At 46.2% G+C, this 17,687-nt stretch overlaps 2 protein-coding genes across 8 annotated transcripts in view; one reads left to right on the top strand and one right to left on the bottom strand.

The window, feature by feature from the left end:
• The window catches only part of astn2 (astrotactin 2), a 1,941,856-nt gene that overhangs the window by 1,216,073 nt on the left and 708,096 nt on the right, over nucleotides 1-17,687 (top strand). For all 7 annotated transcript variants that reach the window (XM_085965839.1, XM_085965837.1, XM_085965836.1 and 4 more), the window contains one exon: nucleotides 3,396-3,575. In XM_085965839.1, the coding sequence (XP_085821965.1) occupies nucleotides 3,396-3,575 (180 nt within the window). The remainder of the gene's footprint in view (nucleotides 1-3,395; nucleotides 3,576-17,687) is intronic.
• On the bottom strand, nucleotides 11,248-15,637 carry trim32 (tripartite motif containing 32). The gene is made up of 2 exons (XM_085965842.1): nucleotides 15,507-15,637; nucleotides 11,248-13,593 (listed from the first exon to the last, which is right to left on the bottom strand). The coding sequence occupies exon 2, from the start codon at nucleotides 13,566-13,568 to the stop codon at nucleotides 11,631-11,633; it is 1,938 nt and encodes a 645-aa protein (XP_085821968.1). The 5' UTR covers nucleotides 13,569-13,593; nucleotides 15,507-15,637; the 3' UTR covers nucleotides 11,248-11,630.

Genomic DNA, 17,687 nt, shown 5'->3' with positions numbered 1-17,687 from the left:
AGGGAACGTCTAGGAAATTTTCCACCCTGATGGAGGCCATCTCTTTCTCGTTGTGCCTCTGCAGCAATGTTACTGATAAAGTGGGGTCCTCACTATCCTGGAGCTGCTCCATTTATTTTAATGGGGTAGGGCTAAAACTTTGGAGAGGCATGAAATCTAAACCAGTGCTGCCCCGTGCCAGGAAAATATGTCACTAGGAATGTTGCATATTTTACTTGTTCTTGCGGTTTGACACTTATTATGTCATCATGTAAAGACATCCTGCAACGGGATTATAAAAGCAGAAAATGCTGGAAATACTCAGCCGGTCAGGCAGCATCTGTGGAGAGAAAAAGAGTTAATGGTTGAAACGTTAACTCTGTTTCTCTCTCCATAGATGCTGACGGACCTGCTGAGTCTGTCCAGCATTTTCTGTTTTTATTTCAGGTTTCCAGCATCCGCGGGGTTTTGCTTCTGTGCTGCAATGGGATTAGTTACATGGCGCAGAACGAAAGGTTTGTTGATAAGGATCTCTATTATTCCATTTTGTCAAAGAATGGTTCAAGTGCCTATTTTTCATTTTAATTTCCAACCTAACAAAAGGGTGGGAACACTGCCAAACGTAGCATTTCAGTGAATCTTATTACCAAAAATGTACAAAATATGCCCCCAAACAAAATTCAGGCTATTTTGCAGCTGTGAGCACTACAATGCTTTAGTAATGCATAGACTTTATCACTATTTTTCAGCTTTCGATGTAGAACAGTATTGGGTACCTGGATCGGTACTTGAGTGTAAAGAGTCCTTACTAAGAGGAGGCACTTAACTATAATAACAGTAAATAAAGGAAAAGGTTATTTTTCTTCAACTTTAAACAAGTACATTACTCTTACCATGTACAGTATAATCAATGTTAAAAGCTAACTTCATATATTACCCATGATTCTGTCCAGTGCCGCAACCATCGGTTTGTTAGTGATTGTGCAGCTGGAAGCCATTTTATTATATGTTGATCCTTGAGTGGCCTGGTGAGCAGATCCATCTTTCTGTCTCGCTCACATTACTATGTAACCTCTCGCTTATCTTCCCAGTATCTCTGCAGCTGTAGTGATTCTTGCCCCTTCATAAAGATTACCAACTCCAGCTCTGATCTGGAGTCACGTGCTCCTTCTTAAATCTTGCATGAGTTTTTATTAATTGGCTTTTAATGCAACCTTAATAAACAAAAATCTGTTGACACTCGTTTTTGTTAATTTTCACAAAACCATTTTTGGATAGGATCCATCCTCAAACAGCTTCATTATTGGTTTCTGTCAAAAGTGCACCACGGTTTATGCACATGCACAGTTTCACTTAAACGATCCAACATATGGCCCAAGAATGTTCATCGCCAGCTCTCTCCTCACCTACCCACCCAGCCATCACATTATTACATTTGGCTGAGGCTGGTGCAAAAAGAAAAAAGAACACATTTAACATTAAACTTTTAATGATTTAACTCCAATGCTTACATATGGCATCCATTCTTTTAATTACCCTGCATATAACCTATACTTGGCAATTCTTTTATATTTTTCAGTAATTATACACTTGCATTATTCCCTCCCCACCTTAAATACTGATTAGCAAAACATGAAGACTACAAACGTACTTTGTATTTTAATTCACATCAGTAGTTTTGGATCACTCAGACTGTACACGGTCCCTCAGGTTTCATTAGCTGTGCAACACAGAAGTGTAGACGTTTCATATTTTACCCTCCGTTATCTAGTGAGGAGAGAACATGCAGGAGCAGCATCATTCATAGCATTCATTGAATATACCGTCGTCTCCATTACTTTCTCCCTTCCCCTCGTGAAGGTTCTGACAGCATAAGAACATAAGTAATAGGAGCAGGAGTAGGCCATTCGGCCCCTCAAGCCTGCTCCGCCATTCAATAAGATCATGGCTGATCTGATCTTGGCCTCAACTCCACTTTCCTGCCCGCTCCTCATAACCCTTGATTCCTCTGTTTTTCAAAAGTCTGTCTGTCTCCGCCTTGAATATATTCACTGACTCAGCCTCCACAGCTCTCTGGGGTAGAGAATTCCAAAGATTCACGACCCTCTGAGAGAAGAAATTCCTCCTCGTCTGTTTTAAATGGGCGACCCCTTATTCTGAAACGATGCCCCCTAGTTCTAGATTCCCCCAAGAGGGGAAACATCCTCTCAGCATCTACCCTGTCAAACCCCCTCAGAATCTTATGTTTCAATAAGATCACCTCTCATTCTTCTAAACGCCAATGAGTATAGGCCCAACCTGCTCATCCTTTGCTCATAAGACAACCCCTTCAATTCAGGAATCAACCCAGTGAACCTTCTCTGCACTGCCTCCAATGCAAGTATATCCTTCCTTAAATAAGGAGACCAAAACTGTACACAGTACTCCAGGTGATATCTTACGAACGCCCTGTACAGTTGTAGCAAGACTTCCCTACTTTTATACTCCATCCCCCTTGCAATAAAGGTGAATATTACATTTGCCTTCCGAATTACTTGCTCTACCTGCATGTTAACTTTTTGTGTTTCATGTACGAGGACACCCAGATCCCTCTGTACCGTAGCATTTTGTAGTCATCATTTAAATAATAATTTGCTTTTTTATTTTTCCTACCAAAGTGGATAACCTCACATTTTCCCACATTATACTCCATCTGCCAAACGTTTGCCTACTCACTTAACCTATCTATATCTCTTTGCAGACTCTGTGTACTCCGCACAACTTGCTTTCCCACCTATCTGTATCGTCAGCAAATAAAGCAACAGTACACTCGGTCTCTTCATCTTGCTGGGTCACCATCTGAGACCTCACTCAAGTGGCCATTAATCATATATAAGTCTTGATAGAGGGTGCTGGCAGGTTATTTGATTGCAGGGTTATCATAGCTGAGCCCAATTCAGTCTTCATGCAATCGTGTCCTCAAACAACCTCCATACATGTGTATTTCCAGCAGGGATTACTGATTAATGACCAGGATTGGGGAATCCTGTCCCATTTTCTCTTCCTTAACCCAGAGGCTCTGAGGCCAATTATGACACTCCAACAATAACCCTAGCTAAGAGTAGTTGACTGTGGATTGGGCATGGTATACCTCCCTGGTCTGTGTAGCTCAACTGCCCACTTACTAAACCAGCTACTGTGGAAGGAGCAAATTTAATTGAGGAAGAGTAGAGAAGAGACTAAAACTCCAATTATTTGCTAAATGTTGCTCCTTTTCATCTCTATTTGGAGCAAATTATGTAACTGTGCAAAGGGGGGTAGGCGGTGGGGGACTTGGCTGATCTCAGACTTAAAAGTCTTTACTAACATCACAATTTGCATGTGAAAGAACTCCCAGGTTTTCAGATTGTAAATGTGAACTTTCTTTCACTGCACAGGTTTCTCCAACGTGCTGAAAATGCTGAAGGGAGAGAGCAGCAGAGAGGACCTGATTTCCATCATCCAGCAGTATGGCAGTCATTATATTGCTGAGGCTCTCTATGGCTCAGAGCTCACATGCAAGATACACTTTCCGAGCAAGAAGGTCCAGCAACAGCTTTGGCTCCAGTATCAGAAAGGTAGGATCAAAATCAACTTTTTCCGCCCATTGTTATTTATTTTATTCGTTTATGGGATGTGGGTGTCACTGGCAAGGCCAGCATTTATTGCCCATCCCTAATTGCCCTTGAGAAGGTGCTGGTGAGCCGCCTTCTTGAACCGCTGCAGTCCGTGTGGTGAAGGTACTCCCACAGTGCTGTTAGGGCGGGAGTTCCAGGATTTTGACCCAGCGACGATGAAGGATCGGCGATATACTTCTAAGTCAGGATGCTGTGTGACTTGGAGGTGAACTTGAAGGTGGTGGTGTTCCCATGCGTCTGCTGCCCTTGTCCTTCTAGGTGGAAGAGGTCGCGGGTTTGGGAAGTGCTGCCGAAGAAGCCTTTGGCGAGTTGCTGCAGTGCATCTTGTAGATGGTACACACTATAGCCATGGTACGCCGGTGGTGGAGGGAGTGAATGTTTCAGGTGGTCGATGGGGTGCCAGTCAAGCGGGTTGCTTTGTCCCGGATGGTGTTGAGCTTCTTGAGTGTTGTTGGAGCTGCACTCATCCAGGTAAGTGGAGAGTACTCCATCGCAATCCTTACTTGTGCCTTGTAGATGGTAGAAAGGCTTTGGGGAGTCAGGAGGTGAGACACTTGCCGCAGAATACCTAGTCTCTGACCTGCTCTTGTTGCCACATTATTTATGTGGCTGGTCCAGTTAAGTTTCTGGTCAATGGTAAACCCCAGGATGTTGATGGTGGGGGATTTGGCGATGGTAATACCATTGAATGTCAAGGGGTGGTGGTTAGACTCTTGCTTGTTGGAGATAGTCAATGCCTGGTACTTCTGTTCTGCGAATGTTACCTGCCACTTATCAGCCCAAGCCTGAACGCCGTTGAGGTCTTGTTGCATCCGGGCATGGACTGCTTCATTATCTGAGGAGTTGTGAATGGCGCTGAACACTGTGCAGTCATCAGCGAACATCCCCATTTCTGACCTTATGTTAGAGGGAAGGTCATTGATGAAGCAGCTGAAGATGGTTGGGCTTGGGACACTGCCCTGAGGAACTCCTGCAGCGATGTCCTGGGGCTGTGATGATTGACCATCAATCACCACAACCATCTTCCTTTGTGCTAGGTATGACTCTAGCCAGTGGAGAGTTTTCCCTCCGATTCCCATTGACTTCAGTTTTACTAGGGCTCCTTGATGCCACACTCGGTCAAATGCTGCCTTGATGTCAAGGGCAGTCACTCTCACTTCGCCTCTGGAATTCAGCTCCTTTGTCCATATTTGGACCAAGGCTGTAATGAGGTCGGGAGTCGAGTGGTCTTGGCGGAACCCAACTAGGCATTTGTGAGCAGGTTATTGGTAAGTGCTGCTTGATGATGATTGCGAGTGGACCGATGGGGCGGTAATTGGCCGGATTGGATTTGTCCTGCTTTTTGTGGACAGGACAGGCAGTTTTCCACATTGTCGGATAGATGCCAGTGTTGTAGCTGTACTGGAACAGCTTGGCTAGAAGCGCGGCTAGTTCTGAAACACAAGTCTTCAGCATGATAGCCGGGATGTTGTCAGGGCCCATAGCCTTTGCTGTATCCAGTGCGCTCAGCCGTTTCTTGATATCACGTGGAGTGAATCGAATTGGCTGAAGACTGGCTTCTGTGATGGTGGGGACCTCAGGAGGAGGCCGATATGGATCATCCACTCGGCACATCTGGCTGAAGATGGTTGCAAACGCTTCAGCCTTGTCTTTGGCACTCACATGCTGGGATCCACCATCATTGAGGATGGGGTTATTCATGGAGCCTCCTCCTCCCATTAGTTGTTTAATGGTCCACCACCATTCACGACTGGATGTGGCAGGACTGCAGAGCTTTGATCTGATCCGTTGATTGTGGAATTGCTTAGCCCTGCCTATCGCATGCTGCTTCCGCTTTTTAGCATACATGTGTTGCAGCTTCCCCAGGTTGGCACCTCATTTTTAGCTACGCCTGGTGCTGCTCCTGACCTGCTCTTCTACACTCCTTATTGAACCAGGGTTGGTCCCCTGGCTTGATGGTAATGGTAGAGTGAGGGATATGCCAGACCATGAGGTTACAGATTGTGGTGGAATACAATTCTGCTGCTGATGTCCCACAGCACCTCAAGGATGCCCAGTTTTGAGCTGCTTGATCCGTTCTGAATCTATCCCATTTAGCACGGTAGTAATGCCACACAACACGGTGGAGGGTATCCTCAGTATGAAGACGGGACTTCGTCTCCACAATGATTGTGCGGTGGTCACTGCTACCAATACTGTCATGGGCAGATGCATCTGCAACAGGTAGATTGGTGAGGATGAGGTGAAGTAGGTTTTTCCCTTGAGTTGGTTCTCTCACCACCTGTCGCAGGCCCAGACTGGCAGCTATGTCCTTCAGGCCTCGGCCAGCTCGGTCATTAGTGGTGCTACCGAGCCACTCTTGATGATGGACATTGAAGTCCCCCACCCAGAGTACATTCTGTGCCCTTGCTACTCTCAGTGCTTCTTCCAAGTGGTGTTCAACATGGTATTGATTCATCAGCTGAGGGAGGGCGGTAGGTGGTAATCAGCGGGAGGTTTCCTTGCCTATGCTTGATCTGAAGCGATGAGACTTCATGGGGTCCAGAGTCAATGTTGAAGACACCCAGGGCCACTCCTTCCCGACTGTATACCACTGTGCCGCCACCTCTGTTGGGTCTGTCCTGCCGGTGGGACAGGACATACCCAGGGATGGTGATGGAGGATTTTGGGTCATTGGCTGAAAGGTATGATTCTCTGAGTATGACTATGTCAGGCTGTTGCTTGACTAGTCAGTGGGACAGCTCTCCCAATTTTGACACAAGTCCCCAGATGTTGGTGAGGAGGACTTTGACAGGGTTGACTGGGCTGGGTGTGCCATTGCCGTGTTCGTAGCCGGTGCCAAGGTCGATGCTGGGTGGTTCGTCCGGTTTCATTGTTATTACTTTGTTTCGTCGCGGTTTGTTACAACTGAGAGGCTTGCTCGGCCATTTCAGAGTCAACCACATTGCTGTGGGTCTGGAGTCACATATAGGCCAGACCAGGTAAGGACGGCAGATTTCCTTCCCTAAAAGACATTAGTGAACCAGATGGGTTTTTACGACAATCCGGTAGTTTCATGGTCGCCATTACTGATACTAGCTTTTTATTCCAGATTTATTTAATGAACTGAATTTAAATTCCCCAGCTGCCGTGGTGGGATTTGAACTCACGTCTCTGGCTCATTAGTCCAGGCCTCTTTTTTTCCATAAAGAGAACAATACTCGGAGGGGGGGGGGGTCATGTACTTTTAACCTGAAGTCGTCTTCTTATCGTGTCCAAGGACAGTCTATACATAGCCCAGCCAGAACTGGACACATTTTTGCGCCTTGTTGTTGGATTCGGCAAGATCTGCAACAGTGCAGGGTTCCTCCAACGATGGGCAGTGCAGGAGATGTTGCATAGTCTGTGCCTCAGTTCCACATTCACAAGTTGTCGGGCTGGTTGAATATCCCCATTTGCTTCGTGACACCTTTGAGCAACCTACACCAGTCCTAAGTCTGTTAAGGCACTTCCAGATTGCCCAGTTGCAATTAGCTCCTGGGGGAAGGCTTTCATCAGGTAAAATTTCCAATGCTGGGGGTTGTTCAAGACTGGCGAGCCGGTCTTTCCACAAGGCGATGCGGGCTTCAGATGAGGTTGATTGTAATGGAACAACACTGTTCATGAAGCTCTTCCTTGACTTTAGGCGGCTGGGTGTAGGTGTATGACAATGCAGAGGGTGACTCTCATCTGATGTTTGACGGAGTCGCTCTTTCTTGCTGGCTACCGTTCTTCTTATATCAGGGGGAGCGATACCCGCCAGGATATATAGGCTGTTGGTGTTTGTTGGTTTTAAGCAACCTGTGATAAATCGGCAGCTTGCATTCAGAACGGCATCCATCTTCTTGGCATGAGTAGACCTTTCCCATGCAGGGCAGGCGTATTCGGCAGTGGAATAGCAAAGAGCAAGTGCACTGGTTCGCAATGTTTTCGGGCTTGCTCCCCATCTTGTGTTAGTGAGCTTAGTCAGGATGTTGTTTCGTGCGCTCACTTTTGCCTTTGTCTTCTTGATGTGGTTCTTGAAGGTGAGGCATCGGTCAAGGGTGACTCCTAAGTGGATAGTGTGCTCGCAATGCGTCAGTGTTGCTCCACACCAGGTTACTGAAGTAATCGTACTTGACCGCAACTTAAAGGATAAAGAGACTTGTTCCTAAAAAGTAACTTGAGGCAGTGTTGATTTCCATTTCTGTTGCCAGCAGCCAGCTGTGTCAGCCGTCTAGGCCCGAAGCCGCTTCTTAAAACCTACCTCTTCAAACAAGCCTTTGGTCATCTGTCTTAATATCTTTGTGGCTCGGTGTCAAATTTTGTCTGATAACGCTCCTGTGAAGGGCCTTAGGACATTTTACTACATTAAAAGGTGCCGTATAAATGCAAGTTGTTGTTGCAGAAAATATTTGTGCCAATCACTCGACACAGTCCCTGAGGACTCTCTCCTCCCACATTCTAAAATGTGGTACTCATCTGCCTCCGAAGAATGAACAGTTGAGTAAATCCTGCTGGGATTCCAGATGTAGGCCATCTGGTCCCAATACCCGGCTCCACCAATTGTTCTACAAAGGACAAATGACGGAAAATCCACACAGCTGTCAGTGAGGACACTGGGGGATGTGCCTCTTCACCAGTCCACAAACCCAACTGAAACATTAAGCATCAGCCCAGACTCGAGTCGTGGTCTATTACTGAACTTTTCAGTTTAATTTCAATGCTGGGAATATCAAGGACCTGGCAGATTGTCAATTCTCACTCAGAATCCAAAGGGTCACAAGTTAAGCCAACCAAGCAGGTTGTCCGTCCTCGTGAGACTGTAGTTTCACTGACAGATGCAAATACTATTTCCACCCCAGATGTTCTCAAATACTTTTTTACTTCTGTTAAATATTGTCAAAGAGGGGGATTTAACTAAAAGTACTTCCCTCCCATCCCAAGTGCTGTCCCTTTTTAAAAAAAACTGTGCTCAAAATTGCAGTATTTTGGGCCCATCCCTTTATTCTTGGCACATTTAGTATGTTTATCAACGTGCATTATCTGCACCTGGAATAGTGTCTGTATATTGGTTAGAAATTGTTGAGGATCTGCAGTTTTAATTTGAGCTGGGTGTGGATCCATTTTTTCTTAGGTTTTTGGGCCAGGGCAGATCTGCTAATTGGCAGACAAAAATAATAAATTACGGTGTGGATATCCGGAATAGTTTTCTTTCTTTCCATTTAGTTATTTTGTTTCTTGAAGAAAGAAGGAACTTGCGTTTATATCGTGCCTTTCACAACCTCAGGATATCCCAAAGTGCTTTACAGCCAATGAAGTACAGTCACTGTTGCAACGTAGGGAAATGCGGCAGCCAATTTGCACACAGCAAGTTCTCACAAATAGTAATGAGATAAATGACTAGTTAATCCGTTTTAGTGACACTGTTTGAAGGTTAAATATTGGCCAGGACACTCCCCTGCTCTTCTTAGTGTCATGGGATCTTTTACTGATCTCTTTACCCGAGAGAGCAGATAGGGCCTTGGTTTAACATCTCATCTAAAAAAAAAAGTACCTCTGACAGTGAAGCATTCCCTCAATACAGCACTGAAGGGTCAGCTTCAATTATGTGCTCAAATCTCTGATGTGAACCCATGACTTTCTAACTCAAATGCCAGAGTGCAAAGGTTAGTAAGTTTACATTTCTATTCCCCGGATCTTTTCAATCTGTTAAAACTAACGGAAAATGTTTTGTTCCCCAGTTGTTCTTTGTCAAGTTACATTCATAGTGGAAAATAAAGTAGTAACACATCTTACAAACTACCCTAAATAGTTCAGGGGACTGGCTGTTTGCCCACTGAGGCAATGGCAGACTTTGGTCGCAGTGCCCCGGGTATTGGATTAGGATGTGGTTAAGAAAATGAAAGATTGCATTTTATATAGCGCCTTTCACCTCAGGACGTCCGAAAGCACCTTACAGCCAATGAAGTACTTTCGAAGTGTAGTCACTGTTGTGATGTAGGACACGTAGCAGCCCATTTGTGCACAGCAAGCTCCCACAAACAACAATGTGATAATGACCAGATAATCTGTTTTAGTTATGTTGATTGAGGGATAATTACTGGCCAGGGCACCAGGAATAACTCCCCTGCTCTCCTTCGAAATAGTGCCGTGGGATCTTTTACATCCACCTGCGAGAGCTGACAGGGCCTCAGTTTAACATCTCATCCGAAAGACAGCACCTCTGACAGTGCAGCACTCCCTGAGCACTACACTGGAGATCCAGCGTAGATTTTTGTGCTGAAGTCGCTGGAGTGGGACTTGAACCCAGAACCTTCTGACTCAGAGGCGAGTGTGCTACCAACTAAGCCAAGAGCACCCCTCTCACTTGTGCTCCGTGTTCCTGATGTAACTAACCCCTGGAGTAAAAGATGGTGTAGAAATCTCTGAACTAGTCGGTTAGAAGCATGGCCATTGTCTTACAAGTGAAAACAGATTTCCAGAATGCGATCCCAAAAGTTGGTAAAAATCTCAAAATCCAATGCAACAGGATTTGACTTACTCAGCCATCTTAAATCAGTGGCCGTTTAGACGTATGACAGTCAAGAGTTGCCTAGTTAGCCACAAGACGGTTCTGTGTAGAAACATAGAATTGCAGGTTATGACAGGACTTGGTTTCTGTGAAGCACCAGCCAATGAATAGAAGGAAAACTGCCATAAAGATTATTTCAACATGGAAGTTTGTTTCAGTGGCAGGAGAAGCAACACTTCCCAAAGCAGAAATCTTCTAGTAATGGAGACTGCAAACAGAATGTGGCTGTTTTTTAAATTCAACGGAATGCAGCACTGTGACATGGCACATCGGGTTAGAAATCTATTTTTAAACAGTTTATGTAGAAGACAGCTGAACAATCTGAAAACTGAAGTATTTCTGTCCTGTATTTGTTTGTCAGCATTATTTTGCAGCAGATATACAATAAATGGGCTAGGGCTTTAAGGCAAGAGTCAGATGCTTTATATAAAAAAAAACTTCCCTGATCATTCTTAAAGAAACAATAATACAGGAAACTTTCTGGTATCCGGCACGGACGGGACCGACGTGGTGCCGGTTCAGCAACAATTCCAGATAACCGAACGCTATAGTGAAAGATATGGACCTTAGAGCTCCGTATGAAGCAACAAACCCTGTTGCTTAGCAACAGCTTCAGAACAACGTCCACAAGTTGCAAGCGTCTCTGTAGCTTAGCAACAGCTGCAGCCAAACCCTTGCCTTCCTCAATTTGTTGCTGTGCAAGTAATAAAAGTTATAAAAGTTAGCTGAAACCGACTCCTGAATTTTGACGGTTAACCGACATTTCCGGTTATTTAGGGGCCGGTTAATCGAAAGTTTCCTGTACAAGCTTTTAAAACCTCACTTTGGGGTCAGCTAAAGCCTATTTGATTGGCCTGGTCTTCTCTCAAACCTGGGTGCTGTCTGGCACCGTCACCCTTTAAAGGACGTTCGAAACACACTCGGATGCTGGGAGAGTGAGAATCATAGAGTGTCAAGCTGCAGTGGACCAGAAAGCCTTTTCACGTCCTTGACTGTTGTTATATATTGTCAATGTTTTCAAAAAAACACATAGTTCCATAATGTTGCACAAAATCCAGCAGTTTTATTTATTGAAATGCTTTTATTAAATGTGGTATTCATTATAAAGCATGGTAACCTCTATACAGTTCACAGAAGTGCCAAACTGCAAACCAAATGATCCAACCATGTGCAGTGATACAACACCACCCAGAGCGGTCTATTAACTAAGCTTTGCAACATGCAGTACAGTTAAATTCATAGGTTGACTTTAATTACTGACTAGACCCACAAAGTGAAATTTGCAACATTTCACAAGGGGGGGGGGGGGGGGGAACGGGGAATTGATTGTTGTACCGGTGGGAAGGACGCAAGGCTCGCTCTGCCACCCCAGACACACGCAGCTGGAGTGCTGTGCAGGTTTGTCATTTCATGTCGTTTTAAGATCAATTTGTTATGTGCCGCCTTGAATGATAATTGTAGATTTTGATGCAGTGATCCCAGCAGTCCAACACCAGAAGCTGACCCTTGGGCGACACAGCTACCCCCACCGGGCACACCAAGCCTTCTCTGATCAGGCTGGCAAAGCCGCCCTCTTTGGGGAAGAGAAGGATCTCCTTGCGCCCGCTGTCCGCAACGATCAGGTTCCCGCTGGCGTCGACGCACATCCCGGCGATGCAGCGGAAGTCTTCGTTTTCGGCGAAGAAGTGGCTGTACTGGCGGCTGAGCTGCCCCTCTGGACTGACGGAGCCGATGGAGAAGCCACCTTCCAGGTGGTGCTCATTCTGACTGTTCTCCAGGTTCAAGCCCAGGCCCTGAGTGAAATAGACACTACCGTTGGCGTCGCAGGTGACAAACTTGGGCCTCACCGCGCTGCACAGCCGCGAGTAATTTACGACGCCAACGTTGCGGTCCACGGTTAGACACCACAGCTTGCCGCCTTCCACGTCCGTCACAACAAACTGTCCGGAAGGCATTGCCGCGATGCCCCAGGGCTTTGTCAGCTGGTTCCTGTGACATGCCACATACTGTCCTGCAGTGGTGTAAATCTTAACAGAGTTGTCATAATTGTCGGTGACGCCAATTAAGCCACTGGTGTTGACAGCCACAGACAGCGGTATCAGGTTCGGGAGCTCAGCACCAAGAAAACTGAGAACAAAATTGTCAATACTATTTGGGCTTCTTCTAATCTCCTTCATAAAGCCTTTCCGATTGAAGAGCTGGACTCGGAAGTTTCCCCGATCTGCCACCAGCACTTCCCCTTGTACTGTCACGCACAGGCTCACTGGGAGGTGAAACATCCCAGGCAAGTTGCCGTGGGAACCGATCTTCTTGAGCAGCTGACAGTTCGGGGGCCCAGAGGCCATGCTTTCAGGCAGCCTGCATTTTGGAGGAGATGATGGTGGGAGGAAGCTGGCAGCTTCTTTGGAGGAGTCGGCCTCTTGCGTTAGCTCAGTGGGGGTAAACGTCTCCATGAGTGTTTCTTCAATGGGAACAGTATAGGGCCTAGTCTCGAGCTGTCCCACCTCAGTTGGCTCCAGGTGATCTCCTTTGACCAGTTCAACCTGCTGAAGCATTAACTGGGTGGGCAAGTTGTTAGTCAAGTCAGGGTCTTCCTCATCAATGTCTTCTTCAAGAAGAGCGGTGTCTGCCTGTTTGATTTTGGTGCTGAGGTAATCACACCTTGACACAATCTGTACCTCTGCGATGTTGATCAGATAAGCATGCTCCTCCAGTATCTGATTGTTCATCTTTTCAACTTCCGACACAGCCGACGTGAAAGCCCTGCGGGATTTGGCCAGCTCCTCCTGGATTCTCCGCTCAGCCCGACAGTAATCCTGATGGATTGCTTTGTACTTTGCTTGCATGTTTTTTGCGATCGTGTCCACGGCTGCCTTCTTGCGCTGCATGTCCGCCATCATTTCCCGCAGCTTGACGAGCTTAATCCCGACTTCCTTCCGCCGCTGCTCAGCTGCGGTGCGAATTGTGACGACAGTGTGCCCTTGCACTTGATGAAGGTCAGTTTTGCACACCTCGCAAAGGACCAGGCAGCAGTTCTCGCAGAAGTTTCGAGGCAGCCTCTTCCGGCAGATTTTGCACATGACCATACACATTGCTTCACTCAGACTGGCCGAGTCAATGATTTTTAAAACTGTAAGATTGTCCGACAGTTGGGACAGATTGTTCATCCTGGTTATTTTGCTGCAGAAGGGACAACGTACTCCATTTATGCTGTCTGCTATCAGCTTTTCCAGACACTGCTTGCAGATGGTGTGTCCACATTGCAGGAGTTTGGGCCTTATTACAGTTTGGTTGAAGGTCTCCATACAGATGGGACATTCCAGCACCTCCCGAACAATGTCTGCATCCAGGCTAGTTGCCATAGCCACAACTAGGCACCTATGTCACCTAAAAGCAATAAGAGCAAAGAGATTTGTAAACAGGAGTTGATGCGGTGATCATTTCCATCAGAGAGTGAACATTGACTAATCTTTGCCCTCAAAGGGAATTCAGAAATACGGCAAGTTATGATGAACACCACAGATCGAAACAAAGTCTAAAGTTCAGTTTCTATACCATTACACAAGCCAGTTTTGTAATGTGACCTTTAGCGTCTTTCCAGAATGATCAGTAAAGAGAAAAAGAAAGGGTAGTTGATCAGCTGATGTACATGTACAGTTGCAGTTTTGAACTTAGGCAGGCTCCCATTATCATCACTTGTCAGGTAAGCACTATCGGGAGAAATAGTCCTTCCTTTGAAAAAGGGTAGTCAGTACTTTCATAAAGCAACACTTAATTCTGTTTTAAAACTTTGACAGCAACAACCCCCCCAAAAAATACCCTGACTTAAGTAAAATACAATTTCCTTACAAGGGGAGAAAAGTGACATTTTCCATAAGGAAGCACTGTTCAGGAAATTTCCATTTCCAGACGCAGGGCTGCTAATTATACTTTCTGTATACCAATCAACAATTCACTGAGCCCATGTCACATCATTATACACAACACTTATTTGAAACACAGGATTTTTGGGATCTGAATGCATTTTTTAAATGTTTATATTGTAGAATTTTTCAATTTGATTTGAAGGTTCAGAGAGGGGAGCAGCCCACGGATAGAGAGAGTTATATGTTCCCCTCCACATTTTTATTTGGCTTGGGTTGAACGTTCCCATTAAGCTGCATGGCCGCACAGCGGTCTGGAGGTCCCGCACAGGCCGCTCACCAGCTTTTCAATGGGAATAACTGCACATGCGGGATTCCAAAGCGACCTGATTGGTTCCTTTTTCCGTCTTGTCAATCAACCAACTGAGCTCCCTCCTGCCCCCCCTCCCCATAAAAGGGATGGGGACCAATCACCACACGGCCAGCGCGCTTGAGTCGCGGTGACATTACAATTGAGGAAGGAGTGAGGATCGCGGGGCAGGAAGCGCATGCCGGGCGTTCCTCGCAGGTGAGTGGCAAAGATTTGAATGGGCTGCGCAGCCAGTTAAAGGGCCCGCGCACAAAAAAAATTACAGGGGGCATCGCTTGGGCTAGGTTCACCCCCCCCTCCCCACATCCCAGAATTGCCTTTGATGTTCCCTCCAACTGATACTGGCTTGTTAGTAATGTTCCTCTTGAGCTCCAGAAACAGCAATCACAATTGATTCAGAGAAAGTCTCTGAGAATAGTACCTGCAAGAGCCTCAAAAGTCTTCACATCAATCTGTACCTTACCAAGTGGCAATGTCCCTTTAAAAGTGTAAAATATTTCTTCTTGTCCTTCACATACACATTTCCAAGCACTGGCTGTTACTAAAATTAGCACAGCACGTAGCCCATTTCATATCTATAGCTCACTGTGCAGTCATTTTAATTGTATGTGGCTCGAATACCATGTGCGGTGTCGCAGGTCAGCGAGGGGGGAGACTAGGACCGCGGCGGAGCATTTTATTTAAAGCCGTTGCACGCTCAGTGATTCTGCAAGTAAATCCTAAACAAGGACGCGTCGGGGCCTCCACACGCAACCAAATACCCCAACAAACCCCCACCACAAGCACCCCATCTCAAATTTCACAGCACCGGCGAATGCAGATCGAGGCGCAATTCACTGCTGGGCAATTAAAGTATCGGGAGTTTATTTTTTATATTTAAAAAAAGGGAATTGTTATTGCAAACTCGGCAATGCGACTGTAGCCTTCAGGCTGCATTTGCTACTGCAGTGGTGCATTGGATTGTGCAGCCCACCCCCGGAAAGTTAGGCCGCTAGCTTGCACCGGGAGCTGTTGGGTGCAGTTGCGGGGACTTGGTGCGGGTGCAATGCGGGAGCTCCGCCACTCACCTGCCAGCAAACGCGCTTCTTGCCCCCCGGATCCTCGCTCGTTCCTCCCTCGGTTGTGACATCACCGCCACTCAGGCGCGCCGCCTTCTGGCCGCGCGGTGATTGGTCCCCTGCTCTGTGGAGGGGGACCAATGAGCTTCCCGATCGCTTGATTGGTCCCTTCTTTCCCCCCCCCCCCCCCCCCCCCGGTCTTGTCAATCAAGTAGCCTTGGAATCCCGCCTGCCGTCCTCGATTGTGACGTCACCGCGACGACTCCGGCGCGCCGCGCGGTGATTGGTCTCCTACCCTGTGGTGGGCGGGGGGAGGGGGGAAATATGAGCTTCCCGATCGGTTGATTGGTCGCCTTTTTTTCGTCTTGTCAATCAAGTGGTTTTTGGAATCCGCCCCCCGCCAAGGGCGCACGGGCGCTCAGGTGAAGCGCTTGCGGAGGTTGTGGGGAGGAGATTGTCAGCGTCAGCATCTAAAGCACGGGGGGACAGCAATTTAACTGCAGCATTTCCAACAAAGATAACCTGATTGTTAAAGAGTTATCAGTACACGCGCCTGTCATTTAGCTTTTGTCTTCGGTTTTTAGTTTAGCCTTTTTCATTATATTTTGTGTGCAATAACAGTTCTTTTCAGTGTCATATTTATTTATACATATTTATCAAAAGAAAAAAGACTTGCATTTATATGGCACCTTTCACTACCTCAGGACATCCCAAAGCACTTCACAGCTAGTGAAGTACTTTTTGAAGTGCAGTCACTGTTGTAATGTAGAAAACGCAGCCGCCAATCTGCAGACAGCAAGCTCCCACAAACAGCAATGTGATAATGACCAGTCTGTTTTTGTGATCACCGGGGATAACTTCCCTGTTCTTCTTCGAAATAGTGCCATGGGATCTTTTACATCCACCTGAGAGAGCAGACGGGGCCTCGGTTTAACGCCTCATTCAAAAGACAGCGCCTCGGACAGTGTAGCACTCCCTCAGCACTGCACTGGCGTGTCAGCCTAGATTTTTGTGCTTAAGTCTCTCATAGAAACATAGAACCATAGAAGATAGGAGCAGGAGTAGGCCATTCGGCCCCTCGAGCCTGCTCCGCCATTCAATGAGATCATGGCTGATCATCCAAATTCAGTACCCTGTCCCTGCTTTCTTCCCATACCCCTTGATCCCTTTAGCCTTAAGAAATATATCCAACTCCTTCTTGAATATATTTAATGAATTGGCCTCTACTGCCTTCTGTGGTGGAGAATTCCACAGGTTCACCACTCTCTGGGTGAAGAAATTCCTCCTCATTTCTGTCCTAAATGGCTTACCCCTTATCCTTAGACTGTGACCCTTGGTTCTGGACTCCCCGACCATCGGGAACATCCTTCCTGCATCTAGTCTGTCCAGTTCTGTCAGAATTTTATAAGTTTCAATGAGATCCCCTCTCAATCTTCTAAACTCCAGCAAGTAGAAGCCCAATCATCCCAATCCCTCCTCATACGTCATTCCTGCCATCCCAGGTATCAGCCTGGTGAATCTTCGCTGAACTCCCTCCATGGCAAGAACATCCTTCCTCAGATAAGGTGACCAAAACTGCACACAACTCTCAAGTGGGACTTCAACCCACAACCTTCTGACTCAGGTGAGGGTGCTGCCACCTGAGGCACGACTGACACTGAAGGTGCATTCTCACATTTAAAAATTGTTCTGCCAAGTTCCTTGCCTTCATTTCAAAATGTGATAGCAACAATGCAGCTTTGACACTGTAACATTATTCATGTAATTAATCATACGTGCAGGAAGAAATAAAATATTTTAAAAGTCAGTTCTGCAAAGCTACATTGCAAAGTGCACCACACTATTTAAATTACAATTCGCTGAAGGGAATCACTTTGAGTTGGGTCATTTGGATTTCATTAAATCAATGATTCATTTAAACAGAATGATCCCCTCGCCCATATACCGATTCCCCTGCGCTCTGCTCTTGTCTTTTACCTGTCTTAATTGAAGACTAATCTTTATGATTGCAGCAGTTCCATATCTTTATGCCATGTAATTAAAAAATTGAGCGAAGTGAAGCAATCTGTCTGTATTCATCAACAATTAGACATTTCCTACAAAGGTAGTAATCTCTAGATTACTTCCAGTGCCACGTGCGAGTGAGTATAGGAATAGTAGGATAAGACAGGTTAACGTGTCGCTGGAGAA

The sequence above is a fragment of the Somniosus microcephalus genome, chromosome 23 (assembly GCF_052327205.1).
Source record: "Somniosus microcephalus isolate GS21.2 chromosome 23, FLI_Smic_1.0, whole genome shotgun sequence".
Classification (NCBI taxonomy): Eukaryota; Metazoa; Chordata; class Chondrichthyes; order Squaliformes; family Somniosidae; genus Somniosus; species Somniosus microcephalus.
This window is presented reverse-complemented; position numbering and strand designations above follow the sequence as displayed.

What these genes read in the sequence shown, in the direction of transcription:
- trim32 (XM_085965842.1), bottom strand. Translation starts at nt 13,568, where the DNA reads ATGGCAACTAGCCTGGATGCAGACATTGTTCGGGAGGTGCTGGAATGT.